Source organism: Dermacentor variabilis, chromosome 5 (genome assembly GCF_050947875.1).
Source record: "Dermacentor variabilis isolate Ectoservices chromosome 5, ASM5094787v1, whole genome shotgun sequence".
Lineage (NCBI taxonomy): Eukaryota > Metazoa > Arthropoda > Arachnida > Ixodida > Ixodidae > Dermacentor > Dermacentor variabilis.
The window spans coordinates 34,703,410-34,720,060 of NC_134572.1; the positions used below are offsets into that span (position 1 = coordinate 34,703,410).

At 43.7% G+C, this 16,651-nt stretch overlaps 1 protein-coding gene across 2 annotated transcripts in view; it reads right to left on the reverse strand.

The window, feature by feature from the left end:
* The window catches only part of LOC142582420 (kin of IRRE-like protein 2), a 394,020-nt gene that overhangs the window by 9,918 nt on the left and 367,451 nt on the right, over nt 1-16,651 (reverse strand). The window contains exon 10 of one of the 2 annotated variants that reach the window (XM_075692121.1): nt 15,881-16,114. The exons of the other annotated variant lie outside the window; for it this stretch is intronic. Coding sequence (XP_075548236.1) covers nt 16,098-16,114 — 17 coding nt within the window. The 3' untranslated portion in view covers nt 15,881-16,097. Of the gene's footprint in view, nt 1-15,880; nt 16,115-16,651 lie in introns of those variants that run through there. 2 annotated transcript variants of the gene reach the window in all.

The window sequence follows — 16,651 nt, forward strand, 5'->3', positions numbered from 1 at the left end:
AACTGTAGGATCCACACATTTGTTTGTGGCTAACGTGACCGGGTTCCACTCACCTAACCCATGTCTAAGCTGTTTAACTTTTTGGTAACATGCCTTGGAACGCAGTAGACACTATAGAGTGTGGCCTGTTGAAAGCTTCACAGTATATTTGTAGCTCGACAGATTACATGAATTGGTAGCACTCGTTTCATTTATAGCAGCGACAAACATTGTCGACCAATCCTTGTGGGGCGCTACATGAATTAGGATTATACATAAATGTAGTCGTGTTCTCATGCACGATAACTTCATCTCAAGTTAAAAGCTAACAAAACACTAGTAGTACGCACGTGGCATAAGCACTGAAGTATGTCTTGGATATTAAACGATATATTGCATCAAACATCGCCATTATTATATTCTAAGAAGTGTAGAATCAGCTTTCTACAGCTACAGCATAAATTGACATGGAAGAGTAGCATCACTGCACAGTGAGCACCTTCCAGAACTGTTCCTCGTTGTTACTTCACACGTCGGGACGACAAGCGTATTCCCATGCTCTCTCATGCAGCTTTGTCAGTCACGTTCAGTGCGTGAAATCTCCTTACAGTGTGAAAATTGTTCTGCAAGAGCAGTAAGCCCGTCAACCTAAACCTTATATTAACCTGGTCAGAGAAAATTAAGCGCAGTACGATAGTGATAACTTGGGTTAGCTGGTTGAGCGTCAACATTCGGGTGATTTACAAAGTTTAGAAGTGGAGCGCACACAAAAGCTTTTATTGCTCAGTAAGTAACTTGAAAGGCTACCCAACGAAGCAGGCGTTGCTCTGAAAGAATGAATAGAGCAGGAAAGGCACAATGCAAGGCGCACTACTGTAGATCCTAACGTACATATCGTCAGCATCTTCGAATCCTGCAGTTCTAAAAATAACACAACAGCGACATTCAAGAAGAGGATGTTTCAACTGGAAAGCCCGTAGAACATGCTCTAAGTGATGCGGACAATTTACACTTCTTTGAAATAATGTTTTTCATTGTGTTTATTATTGTTTCAAAAAATGAACGCAGTACACCCTTAACAAATACAGACAGCTTTAAACACACAATCACTGCCGTCATTTTGGGTGCATACCACTGTTGCATAAACCACTTCCTGAACATGTTTATCTCATTATGTCTTTTTTTTTACTAAGTTACCGTACAGAGTTAGCACAGTTAAGATGCAGAATTTTGCTGATGCTTCTTCGGTTAATTCTGAGTATTAGTTCGCCTTTTACGATCAAACGTTCTAGTTGGAAGTCAGTGCCTAATTTTGTACCTCTGTCTGGCTGTGTATGGTCTGGGAACAGAAAACATGTAACAAAACTTGCCAAGTGCCCTCAGAATGAATACGAACTGACCAGTTCATGTGAGTGCCATAACTCGTAGAGCTTAACTTCTGTGCAACCAAGAATGCACAACCACTATCACACTCAAGCTGGTGCCGCAATGGCGCGCACTTCAGACGGCTATTTTATCATAATTAAACCACGATTCATGCGCCGCGACCAATTATCACTTCCCTAAAGATACCGGTCGCACGTTAGCACATCTCTCATAGGTGGACTGATGTCTTAAGTTTCCTCTGCAAGTGTTGAAGCCAGTTTCGAACTGGATGCATCCGATGCTTACTTGCAATTTGTGCTAGTGTTGCACTTAGAAACTGTGGCCTCTCCAAAAAAGCCATATCCATTCCCGGATGCGCAACTGCTCTCCTTACGGCCCAAACTACTATGGTGTCAGTACTCTGAACTTTTCTTTGCCACCATTGACGGAATTTTCAAGAGAAATTATATAGCGTCCCATAGAGTCAAGCTTATGTCGCTAAATGTCACATTGATTCCAGGCGTACTTCAGTAGTCGCGAGAAGAGGACTTGTTCCATGCTCCGGAAGGACTCCAGATATTTCTTCTATCGCTACGACCATGTTTGACCAATCTCATCGGAAGGAAGGAAGGGAAGGTGATAAAGGGGAGGAAAGACAGGGAGGTTGGCCAGTGTAAGTACCGGCTGGCTACCCTGTGCTGGGGAAAGGGATAAAGGGAATAAAAGGAGAAACAAGAAGAAGAGGGAAAAAATGGAGAGCAGAAAATTCACACAGTAACGCGATACTACGCGCTACAACATTCAAAGGCGGTCGCACAATTCGCATGTCCTTAAAAACTTCAGCAAAGTCCCTCGAAGCAAAGTCCAGCCGAAGCCCGTCTGGACCAGTGTCTTAGAGCTTTTTTTCTCTGTAAAAGGCCATTGTCCAGTTTTTTGAGCATGGTCACGAGCACTTTTCGTCGCACTTTGTAACGGGGACAGTCACAAAGGAGGTGCTCAATCGTCTCCTCGCAGCCGCAGGTGTCACAAGTAGGGCTGTCGGCCATTCCAATGCGAAATGAATAGGAGTTCGTGAATGCCACGCCGAGCCACAGGCGGCACAGAAGTGTTGCTTCCGCTCGTGGTAACATTGGTGGTAGACGGAGTTGTAAACGTGGATCCAATCTATGGAGACGTGCGCTCTTGAATTCACTGGTGTTCCACAGATTCTGTGTAAGCTCGCGGGCGAGGGAGCAAAGACTTGTGGCTGCCTCTGTTCATGACAGTGGTATTGGTATAACATGGGCACTATCGTTGGGCGATCGGGCGGCGTCATCCGCACTGATTTCCGGAAATTCCGCAGTGACCCGGTATCCATTGGTAGATGATGTTGTGCCCCTTGTTGATTGTGTGATGGTGGAGTAGTCGGATATCTGCGGCTAGTTGCACATTTGGTGCGTGGCTGAAAGGGGACATCAGACACTGGGGAGCTGCCTTTGAGTGACATAAGATGGGCCATGAATGTGATGATTTGTGAACAATAAACTCCAGAGCAGCACGGATAGCTGCAAGTTCTGCAGCCGTCGATGATGTAATGTGAGATGTCTTGAACTTGAGGGTGACAGACTCTGCGGGAATCACCACTGCTCCAGCTGAACTTTTAGAGGGGACAGAACCATCCGTGTAAACGTGGATGCATCCTTTATGCTTGTCACGTAGGAATGAGAGCACGGTTTGTTTGAGGGCGAAAGTTGACATCTCCGTTTTCTTTTTGATACCGGGAATGAATAGCAAGAAGAGCCTGGAGTGGATGGAGGCACCACAGCGGTAGAGATGGTCGTGCTGCAGGCGTGAAGTTTGACGGTAAAGTTTCATGGTTGGCGGCAATAATCTTGCTAAATGCTGAACGGGGTCGAGCGGCAGGAAGGGAGGCGAGATGATGCGATGGAAGTCGGGCGAAGTGATTGATATCCATCCTTAAAGCGTCGACTTGAAGATACGTATTGATGGGGTGGTCATGCGCAATGGCTATTGTTGCTGCCGTGGATGCACATCTGGGAAGACCAAGGCAAATTGGCAGAGCTTGAGCTTCTACAGACTGGAGGGCACGGAGGTTGGTCTTACCGGTCCAACCCGAGAAACAGTGCGTTATAGAGTGGGAGCATCGCACTCACCGACGCACTTGCGATGACTTTCCCGCAAGAAATCTGAGCACCTGGGTTATCATGACTAATTTCCTTTTTAGGTAGGAGATATGGGGCTCCAGGAAAGGTTTCGATCTATTATCGCTCCTAGAAAGCGGTGCGTCTTCTCGTAGGCAATCGGTTGTCCATTAATTTTGATAACGTACGGTTTCGTTGCTTTGCGCGTGAAAGCGACTATAGAACACTTCTCGGAGGACACCTCCAGACCTCGCGCTCGAAGATAACCTGATGTTAGTGTGGCCGCTTTTTGAAGTCGGACGCGCACCTAGGGACGCGTCGATCCTGATGACCAAATGCATATATCGTCTACATAGATCGACACATGGACGGATTGCGGAAGGGTATGAACCAGGTCGATGAGCACGAGGTTAAATAGAGTGGGGCTCAAGACTCCACCTTGTGGTACGCCACGGTAGGTGTTGTGTTATGATGACGCACCATCCTCTGTTTGCACAAAGAATGACCTGTCCTTCAAGAAGCTGGATATACATCGAAAAACAAGGCCGCCTAGGCCGACATCGCCCAAGGCGTCCAGGATGGCTTGATAAGTTACGTTGTCATAACGCTTTTAATATCCAGGAACATCGCCGCTGACAGCCTTCTGAGGCTTTTTTCGTGCTGGACAGACGAGACAAGAACTATGACGTTGTCTACAGAAGGGCGTCCGCGTCGAAAGCCTGCCATAACGTAAGGGTATAACTTGTAGTGTTCTAGATACCACTCTAGACGCGTCAGCACCATCCTCTCCATCACCTTTCCTAGACAACTGGCCGGAGCAATGGGACGATAAGACGCCACGACTAGGGTTGATTTACCTGGTTTGAGCAGAGGCACAAGGCGGCTGGACTTCCATGCAGCAGGAACTATTCCTTCACGCTATGAATTATTGTACACGTCTAGAAGTGCATGCCGGGCTGTTTGACCGAGGTTTCCAAGAGCTGCGTATGTCACCCAGTCAGGCTCAGGCGATGAGGAACGTCTGCACGCTGCCAACGCCGCCTGCAACTCCTCGATGGGAAACAGATTGTCCATAAGAGAATCCCGCGAGATTGGAACATCACGGGGATCACGTGTAGCGAAGGATGGCGGTAGACCAGCAACCTTGAAACAGAAGTCCTCCGCTACGTCGATCTCTCTGCGACCTTGGTAGACAGCCAGGCATTTGAAGGGGTGGCGCTGTTGCGGTGATGTTCAACGACCACGCACTGTTCTCCATATATGTGACAGGGGTTTATGCGGATCAAGGGAATCACAGAAGGTTTTCCATCTTAGAGACTGCAGTGTGTTGATCCGACGCTGGATCTTCTTCTGTATGCGTCTCGCCTCCTTTAGGTCGTAGATGGACTTGGTGCGCCTGTACCCTCGTTTCGCGCGACGGCGGATAGCTCGAAGCCGCTCCAATTCTGCTTCGAATTAAGAAAACTTAGGAATAGGCCTAAAAGATATTGTGGCTTCTTGAGCAGCGGCGTTAATTAGTTTCTCGATGTTGCCAGGTAGACAGTCCTGGATGTCTTGGCAATTCTTCTCCATGAGCAACGTGTATTTAGGCCAGTCGATGTGTTGAAGAACTGTAGTAGAGTGTGACTTGCGTATGCCATCGATTTTAACATATGTTGGAACGTGGTCACTACTATGCGTTTCATTGTTCGTGAACCATTTCACACTGGCACTGAGGCATCTTGAAACAAAAGTCATCATGAAAGAACCACGGAACAAGAAAACCCCCAGAAGTATTTTGTTATATGAAGAACCTTCTCAAAGACTAAAAAATCTTGCGTGATTAGTTTCTCAGGTGGACGCCCCGGCAAGCAAACGTGACTCTGACCAAAACTCTCTCCCTTCTGTGGTTTAAATGGTTGACATGTTACATTATATGATTCAATTTCTATTTTTGTGTATGTTCAGGCTACAGCGTAATCTACTACATGTAAGCGGCATTTTGACTAATCTGTGTGTGACCAAAATAAAGAAGAAAGCGCAGAATCAGCCGGCCGTTTGTTTTTAGCGAACCCTTTGCACCTTGTTCCACAACGGCATAAAAATGTCTTTGAATGATGCTTAAAAGCGGCCTGTGTGCCATGCCCAGTATAGGTATATTCCACTCCCTGCTTTCTAGACAATAAAGGCAAGTCGTTCAAGCTCACTAGGCCACACAGTAAGGCTAGGTAATCATTCTCAGTGTCCGTCTCGAACATGCGTTGAGGCTTGCTACTGCTAGAAGGTGTCACGTACTGAAAAATCTTCAGAAAAACTGCGCTAGAAGGTTGTAGCATGCATAATTGCGCTGTGCTAAGCTTTTTCTCATCTAATTTATCTGAACTGCCATAAAGAAATTCCGCCTAAGGACATTCGAGAGATTTTCCTAGACAACAATACTGCGTTGCCGAAATTGTATATATATATATATATATATATATATATATATATATATATTATTGCATCAGCATTAAAGGTTACATGCACCACGTAACCCAAATATCTATAACGCTCAATGTACATATTGAAAGATAGAGACGATGGACAATATCCATTAACGTTCTTTATTTGTAGCCGAACAAAGAATATCAAAGTGTTCCTAGACATTTTACAACCACACAAGCTTCGCCCGCAAAATACGCAGTAGGGCCGAAAGAACAATTCACGTCTGCCCAAACTCAAGTGACATGGAGCCATGATAATAAACATGTCGCGATGGCGTGTCTAGCACTCCAACCAACTACTCTAGTAAGCCTTCATGAACCACACCAGATGGTTGTCAAAGTGTGAGGGGCCAGACTGCGTTATTTGCGAGCACACATTTGGAGGCAGATTTCGATATCTTCAAGCGGACATGACATTTTTCGCAAGTGAGACGAAAGAAGTCAATTTTACCTGCATAATGCATATTATTTCTGAGTGAAGCACAAGCTCTGACATGAACAACTCAATACAACGACACGCTTTCCCACTCAGATATACCCCGCTTTTTTGTCAACAATTACAATATAAACAACATGAGGAACAATGCACAAGATAAAGCTTATAAAGTCCTTCCAACAAAGACATGTTGTAATTAACGTTATATTTCGGGAGCTTAAATAAAAATGACGCCGCTACTTACCAATGAAAATATGGCAGCTCTGAAATACATTCACAACGCCAGCGTATACACGTGTATCACGTGTAAACAGTAGTGACTGCGCATAGGGCAACGACGAAGTCATCTTTCAATATTGCCCGCCTTTTCAGTCAACAGGAAAAGTTGTATTGTATTGGAAGAAATCCGAAGTTCTCACACAAAAATTGCTGTTCAACAAAAGTTCCGTTGGTTTCTTCGCAGTTTCCAAACAATCGAAAGCTGACACAGATACACACAGAAGTAACATTAACATTCAATGGCAGTTTTGCAACGCGGTATGTCACGCAACAGCGCCAACATTTGCTTTTAAGAGGAGCAAACAGAAACACGTTAACATTCCAGCAAACATTGAAGTGTATGCGGAAAAGCGCGCCAACGCACGTTAAGTTCAAGAAGTTAGGTGTGCAACGAGCAGCCATGGTTACAAAACTTGGCATCGTGGAGTGCAATTGTTATTGCTACAAAAACTAACGCATAAGCAATAAATCTTTAGAGATCGACAGATTCACAGCCATCTGTTTACTTTATTTATTAAAATTCGCCAGAATTGTATTTGTAAAATCAGACGCTCAGCTTGATCCCCTGTATTGCCGTGAAAAGGGAAAGTGCTGCAGTTGACAGCAGTTCAGATAAACAAAAAAAATGTATTGCATTAGAAAACATTCTTCCTAATGTTTCTCGCGACGTGCTAGAATGAACCTTTTCCATGCACGCCCTACAGAAGTTCAGAATTTCTGTCATTTGTTAAGGCCTAGGGTACAACTGGGACTGCTTGTGGTAGAGCGCCGTTGATGAAATCAAAGCAAAATCTGCTGAGACTGTCGAGAAAACGACACCCGCAAGCCACTTCGCTTTCAAAATAGCGACGGGTCGGTTCCTCATTATCCACTAATTCCGCGCGTTTACATACCTTGCGCGCGCTTCATAACTGAAATGGAATACTTAGATGTCAAACACATTCAACACTTATCCGATAACTTGCCACGCGGCCAAAGGTTGATTGAAGAACCACACAACAAAGCTGGGAAAGTGCACACACACTGTCCTTTGATCAGATAAGAATTAAAACATTTAAATGCTTTTATTACTCATTGATGGCATCCTGTCAGTTCTTCAGCCTACGGTGAGCAGCAATGGCTTCTTGACGTTTACTTACCAACCTTACCAAGCATGCCCGTCGATAGCCATGTGACTGAAGAATGCGAGCACACAGATAGAATGACGAGAGGACGAGACACGAATGCTGTATAAACAGCGCTCCTGCGACCATAAGACCCACATCATTTCGATCGAGAAATCCGCGGGCTGCATGCATCTTCCTTTTTTTCCCTTGTTGCCATGTCTGAATAGTTCGTTAGATGCCTTGAACACACATCGTAGGTGGACCTAAAGCGGGTCGCTTCTTGTTCCCGGTTCCCGATATCTTGTGGGCACATACTCCTGCGAAGCCTTTCACACCTCCGAAACGAGTGCCACTTCACGAGTGCGCAGGGCGACTGTACGTGTTTACCAACACAACTTCCGATTCACGAACGCAAAGACACAGCGTCTTGAAGGTGGAGCAAATCTAGCACTTCTCAAAGCGCGCAACTTGCGCTTTTTGTGCAGAAGCGTGCTGCGTGCTCTCTCGCCGCCATTTCCCAGATGCACACGTCAGTGGCGCACAGCGGAGTGAGTCAACATTGCGCATGAGGACAAAGCTCGGCACTGAACTTTCGCCATTCGCAGCGTTCTCGCACGTGTTCTTTCTACAAGTTGTTCCCCATGTGGTCTTTGCAGTTGTCGACGTGCTGCAGATGCTGCAGGTGTTCCAGCTTCTTGCTACTGGGCTTCGTGCCTGCAATGACAGAAGAAACATCGTAAATTTGACGCCAACAGTAGAGTTTGTTTTCCATGTGGAAGCAACATCTGAATGCTGGACAGCAGCTGAGGCGAAACAAGAACTTAAAGGCTATCTGTCTCATCTTTCAGTCCTCCTTCCCCCTTTTCCACTGTAGGGCAGCCAACCGGGCTCAGCATGGTTAACCTTCGTGTATTCCCCCCCCCCCTTATGACTCTTTCTCTCTTCACCTAATCTCTTTCACTTTCTTGTTTCCTGACACATGAGGTCACTTTAGTCCAATATTTGCGTGAGCTTACAGATGTTGTTAGAACAGCACCTGAGACAAACCTTGTGCAGATCTGGATCTCTTCTTGATACTTTCAATCTCGCTATGTCCCGTTTTCCAAATCTCCTACATCATACGACACTATTATAATACACTCTGCTTGCGGTCAATATCACAACCGCAAATCAGTTCTTTAGTAAGATTGCGGAATTCATGGTAAGTACCCAGTGTGGGATAAATTTGTATATTTCAATGGTGACTAACAGATCAAGAGTCCTATTCACAATGTTCGTAGTTTATAACTGCTCTTTGTTGTTGGCTCGCCCCTTTCCCGAATACTACGCCTGTCATAGTTAATGACTTGCATATGATTTCACAAATAGTTCTCGTGCAAGTCGTTTTTTTTTTTTTGCATATACAGGCCCAGTTTTGCGGAAGCCCGCAAGGGGGAGGCAGGCTCATCAAATGAAATATTGCCATCTCCGTGGCTGTAGCATGACGCTAAAGCTCTAGAAAGAAAGCCTCCTATTAAAGGAAAATTTGTTCTCGTATGGCATGTCCGTATTTGTATGCCCGTATGGTACAAAAGAAACCCGTCTGGGTTTCCTTTGTGTCTTCGTGCCATACAGAGAGTAGATGACATTCCTCCTTCCCATTGGTGACTTCACTTTTCCACACCTTTTTTTTTTTTGCTCAGAACATTATCCCTTATCACTAAACTTCTCCGCCAGTCACAATCCCCCACCCCGAAAAAATAAACAACAAAGATTCGAAGGTGTTCGTTTGTAATAACTGCTTGTAAATCGTATTTGGTGCGAATACGTCTGGATTATGATGTTCGCGTCTTTCTCGCACTGCATGACAATTAATTTAGTACGATTTCCCCTCTGTAAAATTCTTATTTGCCGGAAATATCATACTGTAATAATCGAACGTACAAGAAGACCGAAAATTCCTCAAAGGAAAACCTGCTTGAAGTATCCTGCCCCTGTAGTATTTATATTCAAAACGAGCTACCAGTCTCCCGTGCTTGAAAGTTAGGCTAGCAATACTTTTCAAAATGTCAAACAATAGAGGCTGAAGCTCCGTATTACATCTCTCTCTCTCTCTCTCTCAGAATTCGTTTGAGACAACGCATGTCCTGCACTTCAGCTTTGCGTTGCACACCCATGATCAATATTATATATATATATATATATATATATATATATATATATATATATATATATATATATATATATATATATATATATATATATATATATATATATATATATATATATATATATATATATATATATATATATATATATATATATATATATATATATGTATGTATATATGCAGCGAGCTGTACACCACGTTATCTAGATGTCAATTAAAAGCAGTTGAAAAGCAGGTAATGTGCGCTTCTTTGATTATTGTAGCCATTACCGCGGCAGCCATTTTAGGAAAGCAAATTTTTGAATGTGAACGACGAGTGACGTGGCAGTCTTACTGAGTGGTTGCCAGCTGACATTTTAACATGAAGGCACATGCCGCGGAGAAAAACATCAGATCACGCCACGGCAAAACACACACAAAAAATTATTGCCGTAAGCGAATGTTACGGAACAAAGTAAATAAAACAATGCAGAATACGCAAAATAAACAAAAGAAATCACACTCACCTGCCGCAGTGGATGAACAAAAACAAAACTCGTGCATAAAAGGTATCGTCCGTGGGACTTCAGGCGAAGAAACGTGCGTGATCTAAATCGTTTCCTTCTCATCACAAGGTGAATGTCACGCGACAGGAAAATGGCACAGGCAAAATAAACAAAATAACAAAAAGAAAGAGATGCACAAATTACGTGCAGTGAGAAGTAGTCATCCTGTGGCAGTTTTAATGGGTACACGTGATGTAAACTGAAAATCGACCAACCTGCAAGCGCATAATGAGGAACATGCAAGAGAAAAGGTGCAGATCGGACATAAAAATAACGAAACAAAACCGCCTGCCACAGACACGCATGCGCACGTAGTCTAAACATGCGTATACACAAATCGAGCGCTTCGTGCACAATGGCTTGGGTTTGTTAAAATACTAATACTTTATCAAATAGTATAGAAGACGCTTATTTGCTCTGCTTCTCTGATTCGAAATTTGAGAATGTAGCACAAATATTAGGCTGACAAATGTATGCATTAAGGTATCTTCCCCATTATATGTAATAAATACTTTGTTGCTTTGGTATATTCTCTAATGGACGACAAATAAGTATCTGCGTAGCAGCGTAATGACGCACCAACCTAACAGTAATATTCTAGGACCGGAAACTGCCACTACAAGACGCTTATTGTGACTCGGCGATGCAATCAGCGCGTGATTTGTTCTCATAAAATGCGGGCTTAAAAGTGCTGTTTGATGACCTAGGAGCCCTGAAAGTCGTGGTGGTGTTAAATTTTTTCTTTCTTTTTTACCCTTTCATCTCACCGCTCGTCTAACCCATATGTGTTGGCGTAAACAAATCTCGAAGAAAAGACTGCAATCTAACCTGCGCTTGTCCACCTTTTCTCGAAGAACTATTGCGCAAGATGTAAGCATACAGGGTGTTTCAGCGAACACTTTCAAAAATCTTTAAAAGTTATCTGTGGCAGATATTACAATTCTAGTTCATGAGCTGGTTGGTCTATTCGAAGCGGCGCACAATACTTGCACAAAAAATTGAGACGGAAAAACGAGTAATTAAAAGAACGCACTAATTAAGTTTCAGCTAATTACATTATGGTCCATTTTGCAATTTGCAAATTATACCAGTGGAGTGCGCAAGGCGGATCCACTTGGAATGAATGTTCAAGATGACACCAGTATCGATATATAAATTCCCGAACTTTGCGGAGAAATCTATTGGCGTTCCAGTTAATTTGTTAACAAAACGTCGTTTCATGCACTGAAACGCCAATGCATTTCTCCGCAAAGTTCGGGAATTTATATCTCGAAACTGGTGTCGTCTTAAAAATTCCTTCAAGTGGATCCGCCTTGCGAAGTCCACTGCTAGAATTTGTAACTTGCAACACGGGTCATAATATAATTACATAAAAAGTTATTAAGTGAATTCTTGTTAATTCGTCGAATTTGCATTTCAATTTTTTGTGCAAGTAGTGTCCGCCGCTTTGAGTAGACCGGCTCATAAACTAGAATTGAGCTAAGTGCCACAGGCAACCATAAAAAAAATTTGAAAGTGTTCGTTGAAACACCCTGTATATCACAGGAATAGTTCATGCCTATACACTAAATGCTGATTATCATTCAACCACGAAGCAGCGTAGCGCGCCTACCATGATTACCGATTCTCATCAGAAAAACTAACAGAGTGGTGAGCTTGGCGCATATTAGTTCTATGGTTTTAGGAGTTGTAACAGTTCATTTATGATGGCGATGAGCGCACTACCTGAACAAAGGACGGAAGAACTACAGAAGTGCTTGTCCTCGTTTCTTTCTTGGTTCCGCTGGCCTTCTTTCCGCGTAGTTCACTGGTCGCTATCATAGCACACGAACTAACTGCGAAATACTCCATGGACCTCACCTTGCTGTGGACCAGGACACCGGTTTACCCAACGAATGCACTCAAACGTAATATTCTCAGCTATATGGACAAGGAAGCTATAGGGGTGCTAATATCTGCATTGAATGCGGCAAATGTATGCTTCTTTTTTCGTCAAGAGTGCAGCATTCACGCGACTCGGGCGCATATTTATCGTGGAAATACCTATCACGCATGAGCGTGCCTTAAATGCTTCAACAAATATGAATTCAATTCCAAGCATGAACCTGAGGCAGCGATGCGCTTCGCGTTTTTTACGAATGCAATAAGAATCGTATTGCTGTCTCCCTGCAGCAAGTATTTCGGCGCCCAGCGCATTGCGGGCATACAATCCGTACCCGAAAATTGCATATCGAACGTCGCGGTCTTTTCATACGCGGCGTCGCACGAGAGGAAGCAAGAGCCAGTGTCGGAGTCGACGATGATATTACTAGGCGCGTTTCCGATGCCTAGAGAGAAATTCTGGCAAAGTTTGTCACAGTATACCCGTTTGAGCGATGCCTCGCGTGGCACACACCATTGCGGCTCGTCGAATCGAACCGACAGTTTTTGCTTCCACTTCCTAGCGCAGAGTGTAAAGGCCTTGGTATTAAAGCACGCCGCATCACGCAGCCAGCAGCGACAGAGTGACATGAGTTGGCGTGAGGGCTCACATGTGGGCCTTTCATTCATTGCATGGCGGCAGAGCCAGGGAGACGAAGACTGACGGAAATAGAACCAGGACATTCGCTGACTCTAAACAAATATTCTATTGAGAAGAAAATGATATTATATATAGGAATGAAAACACAGCGTGTGAAAAGAATGAACGCATCCTTATCGCAACTGCGTAGCGAAAAACGTTGGACTCGTGGTACACCGCCACGCATTGGTTAGATATTCAAATTCTTTATCGTTGAGGTCGGTGGAGGCTTGACTTACAAAAGTGTTCCCTTTCCTTCAAATATGTAAGATTCTGATTACTTTGTGGGCCAGCTGGCCATGACGGGGCAAAATGGTCGTGTCACAAGAGACGAGAGTGCAGACACACATAAGGCAACACGAGGCGGGATGGGAACGGTTCGAGACAGAGAGGTCTGCGCATTTCCTGCTTCTACTTAGTTCTATCTTCATCTCAGTAGCCCTGCCATATTATAATGAATGTTTATCAACTCGCCCGCTTTCTTATTCTGATGCGTATTTCATATCCATGGTTCCATTTGTATTTCTGCAATTTTTTTTTTGGGGGGGGGGGGGGGAGGGGTGCGCCTGCGTAGCTGCTGTTCACCAAAGTACCAATGACACAAATACAAACCATTATTTTATTGTGATAGCAATTATAGAACACTCCAGACGCATTTGTAGCCTCGCCGTCGGCGCTGCCGTGATGTTCAGTATATAGTCCAAGGGCGATAACACCGTCGCCGCGTGCCGTATGCTGTCTGTGCGAGTCAAAGCACGCGAGGCAAGCCGACTATCGCGGCTGAATCAGGTGCGAGCGGGGAAAGCGGAGTAGCGGGCAGCAAACGCCACGTCTTTCGTAGCGCGAAAGGCCGTAGGAGCATGGGATGTATAGGCATGGGGAGCTCGGCGTTTTGCTCCGGCAGCAACTGCGTATGTCGTATGCACGGCCGCGCGCGATCGCGTGTGCCATATCTTGAAAGGGGTCTGCACGGCTCATACCTTTGTGCGCGCTGTGTTCTCGCCGCTCTTGCGTTCAAGCGATAGACAGCACGAAAGAAACTTATCTCCTTGCTGTTACCGCGCTTGATCGCGCCGGAGCTTTTACAGCGACCGTGCACGCACATCGAATGTGAAGTGTTCATGTTTGCTTGTGCGCGATGACACGTGCTTGTTCATTCAGTTCGTAAGCGAATGTTTCCAAGTTTATGCGTTCGATAAAGCTACTATTCGTACTTCATATAGCTGTCTACTAATTTGCTATCGCAATCGATGCTTCGCCTTAAGGGCGAAACTACTACTTTTTTCTAGACGGTAAGGTAGAGGGAAAGAGGGGAGGGGGCTCAAGATAGGCGTCCATACTTCCGGTAACTGTTCCAGAGAGATCTGCATAAGGGCGTGACTTCATTCTAAAGATAATAACTAATATGTATCTAAAGAGTTGCACTGTAGGCTACAAGCGGTCAGAGCAGGGGAAAGCTACCGACTACTTTTGGCGATCTGCCATTGTACAACGTGCATCTAACCTCAAGCGTATAAATGTGTTTGCCTTGCGCGCCTAACGAAATGCCGCCGCAGAGTCTCCGGTTGGAATCCTTTACCTCGTGTCCAGGAATATAATCGCATATCCATCGAGCCACCGCGGCGAGTAATATGAACCATATATAAACTTTGGAGTTTTATCTGCCCACACTATCACCTCATTGTGGAATTGTGGGACTGCGGATTAATTATGACCACCTTGGTCTTTTTTCACTTGCGCTCTATGCACGACACACGTCGCAGGCATCTGAAGTAGGCGGAAAAACACTAATACCTAAAAGATAGAAAGTTAGAAATCGTTTAATCGGATGTTTTGCAAAGCGCTCTACAACTTTCAAATTGGAATTTTTCGCGTAACTTTGTTGCTTCAGAAGTTGGTAAATAATCTTGAATAATTGTGCCATTAAGCAGTATACAAAAAATAGTGCAACTTACTCCATACAATAGTAAGCAACATGCATTTGTTCGCGTCGTCTTAGAGCGCATCGGCATATTTGGTAAACTCTGGCTAAAGTTAGCTGTGATACCCTCTCTCTCTCTCTCTCTCTCTCTCTATATATATATATATATATATATATATATATATATATATATATATATATATATATATATATATATATATATATATATATATAGTGTATGAGAAAACCGAGGGATCTAAAATGACATAATACCCATCAGGTTTTCCAACAAATAAATCATGCGCCATAACATGTACTTCACAGAATCATTTCCTAAGACGCATTCACGAGATATTATGCCAAAGTTCCAACAAGAAAAATAACTGTGTACAAATGACAGCGCCTACACGATACAGTTCGGGCTATAGCTTACCTAACGTAATGTGAAATACACAGACACGGCTAAACCTAATATCTCTGTACAGAGCAAATTTGTTAGTCATCTGACGTAGAGAAAGGGCTTTTGGCACTTCAGCTGCGAAAACACTAGAGTAAATTGTGCGACCTATTTTTTTCCTCCTGAATATGTAGACGGCTAGGTTGTGTGTCAGTACAGTTCCGTCACCTTATATGGATTCATTTTATTTATTTCGTGTGTCAGCGTGGCAGTGCCATCTGCTAGCTTCTGAAAGATAACAGTGTGGCCAAAGCTCATCACTACAGAAGAATGGTTTATCCCAATGCAGAAAAAAAAATCAATTACAATTACGAGAATTAAAGTTACAGTGTAGCATAAATCAAGGGAGGGCCGCATAGGCACAAATCTTGAGCACAAGAGCTCAAAATTGTTATCTGAACACGAGTCCCAGTTTCACAAGTATTGAAGTCGCAGTACAGTCCTTTGGACACTCTCCATAATTTGAAGTAAAAAAATGCTGGTTTAATTAGTTGAAATTATAACCTTTATTTCACCCCCACATTGTTTAAGGACAAAGTGAATTCGCAGGTCCTAAGATGCCCAGTTCAACAGCATCTGTCTTGCTTCTCTTTCACTCTGTTGTCGTTCTCGCCATAGTGTCTTCATACTCGAATGTAGACATGTTCCATTTCACTCAAAAAAGGCTCCATGTATTTACACTTGTCATGTCGTAGTATTAAACAATAATAGTTCCTGTATACAGAAAAAGCAACACCTATTAGTGAAATATTAAGAAAATAGCATAAAGCACGTGGTATTTATTACTGGTTAAAATTGTTTTGAATTGTTTCTGAGCAAGCACTAATGTACTCACCTGTGTGTGTCCTATTACTGATAATAAAATATCATAACTTCAGTTAGCCAGTTATTGGTTGTTATGCAGTAGTCTGATATAGTTGCTTACCTTTTAATAAAGCGCTTTTATTTTTGTGCATTTCTTTCGTGATTTCTTCTTTTTTTTGAGCAACCGCCAGGGTTCTTTACAGTTCTCCGACTGACGCGTTTTGCATTTTAGAAAGAAGACTGAGGTGCTTTCCTGGCTATCCAATAAAAAATGGGGAAAAACGCCAATTTTCTCGGTACCACGCTTCGGGTTTCATTATTACGAAAATAGGAGCACCTTCTGCTTAACGAATTTTGTGCAAGTCGAAAGAGAGAACACGTCGTCTACCGCGTAAGCGAATTCAGACAGACACAAAACTCGTTGCCATGGTACTCTCTGGTACCATA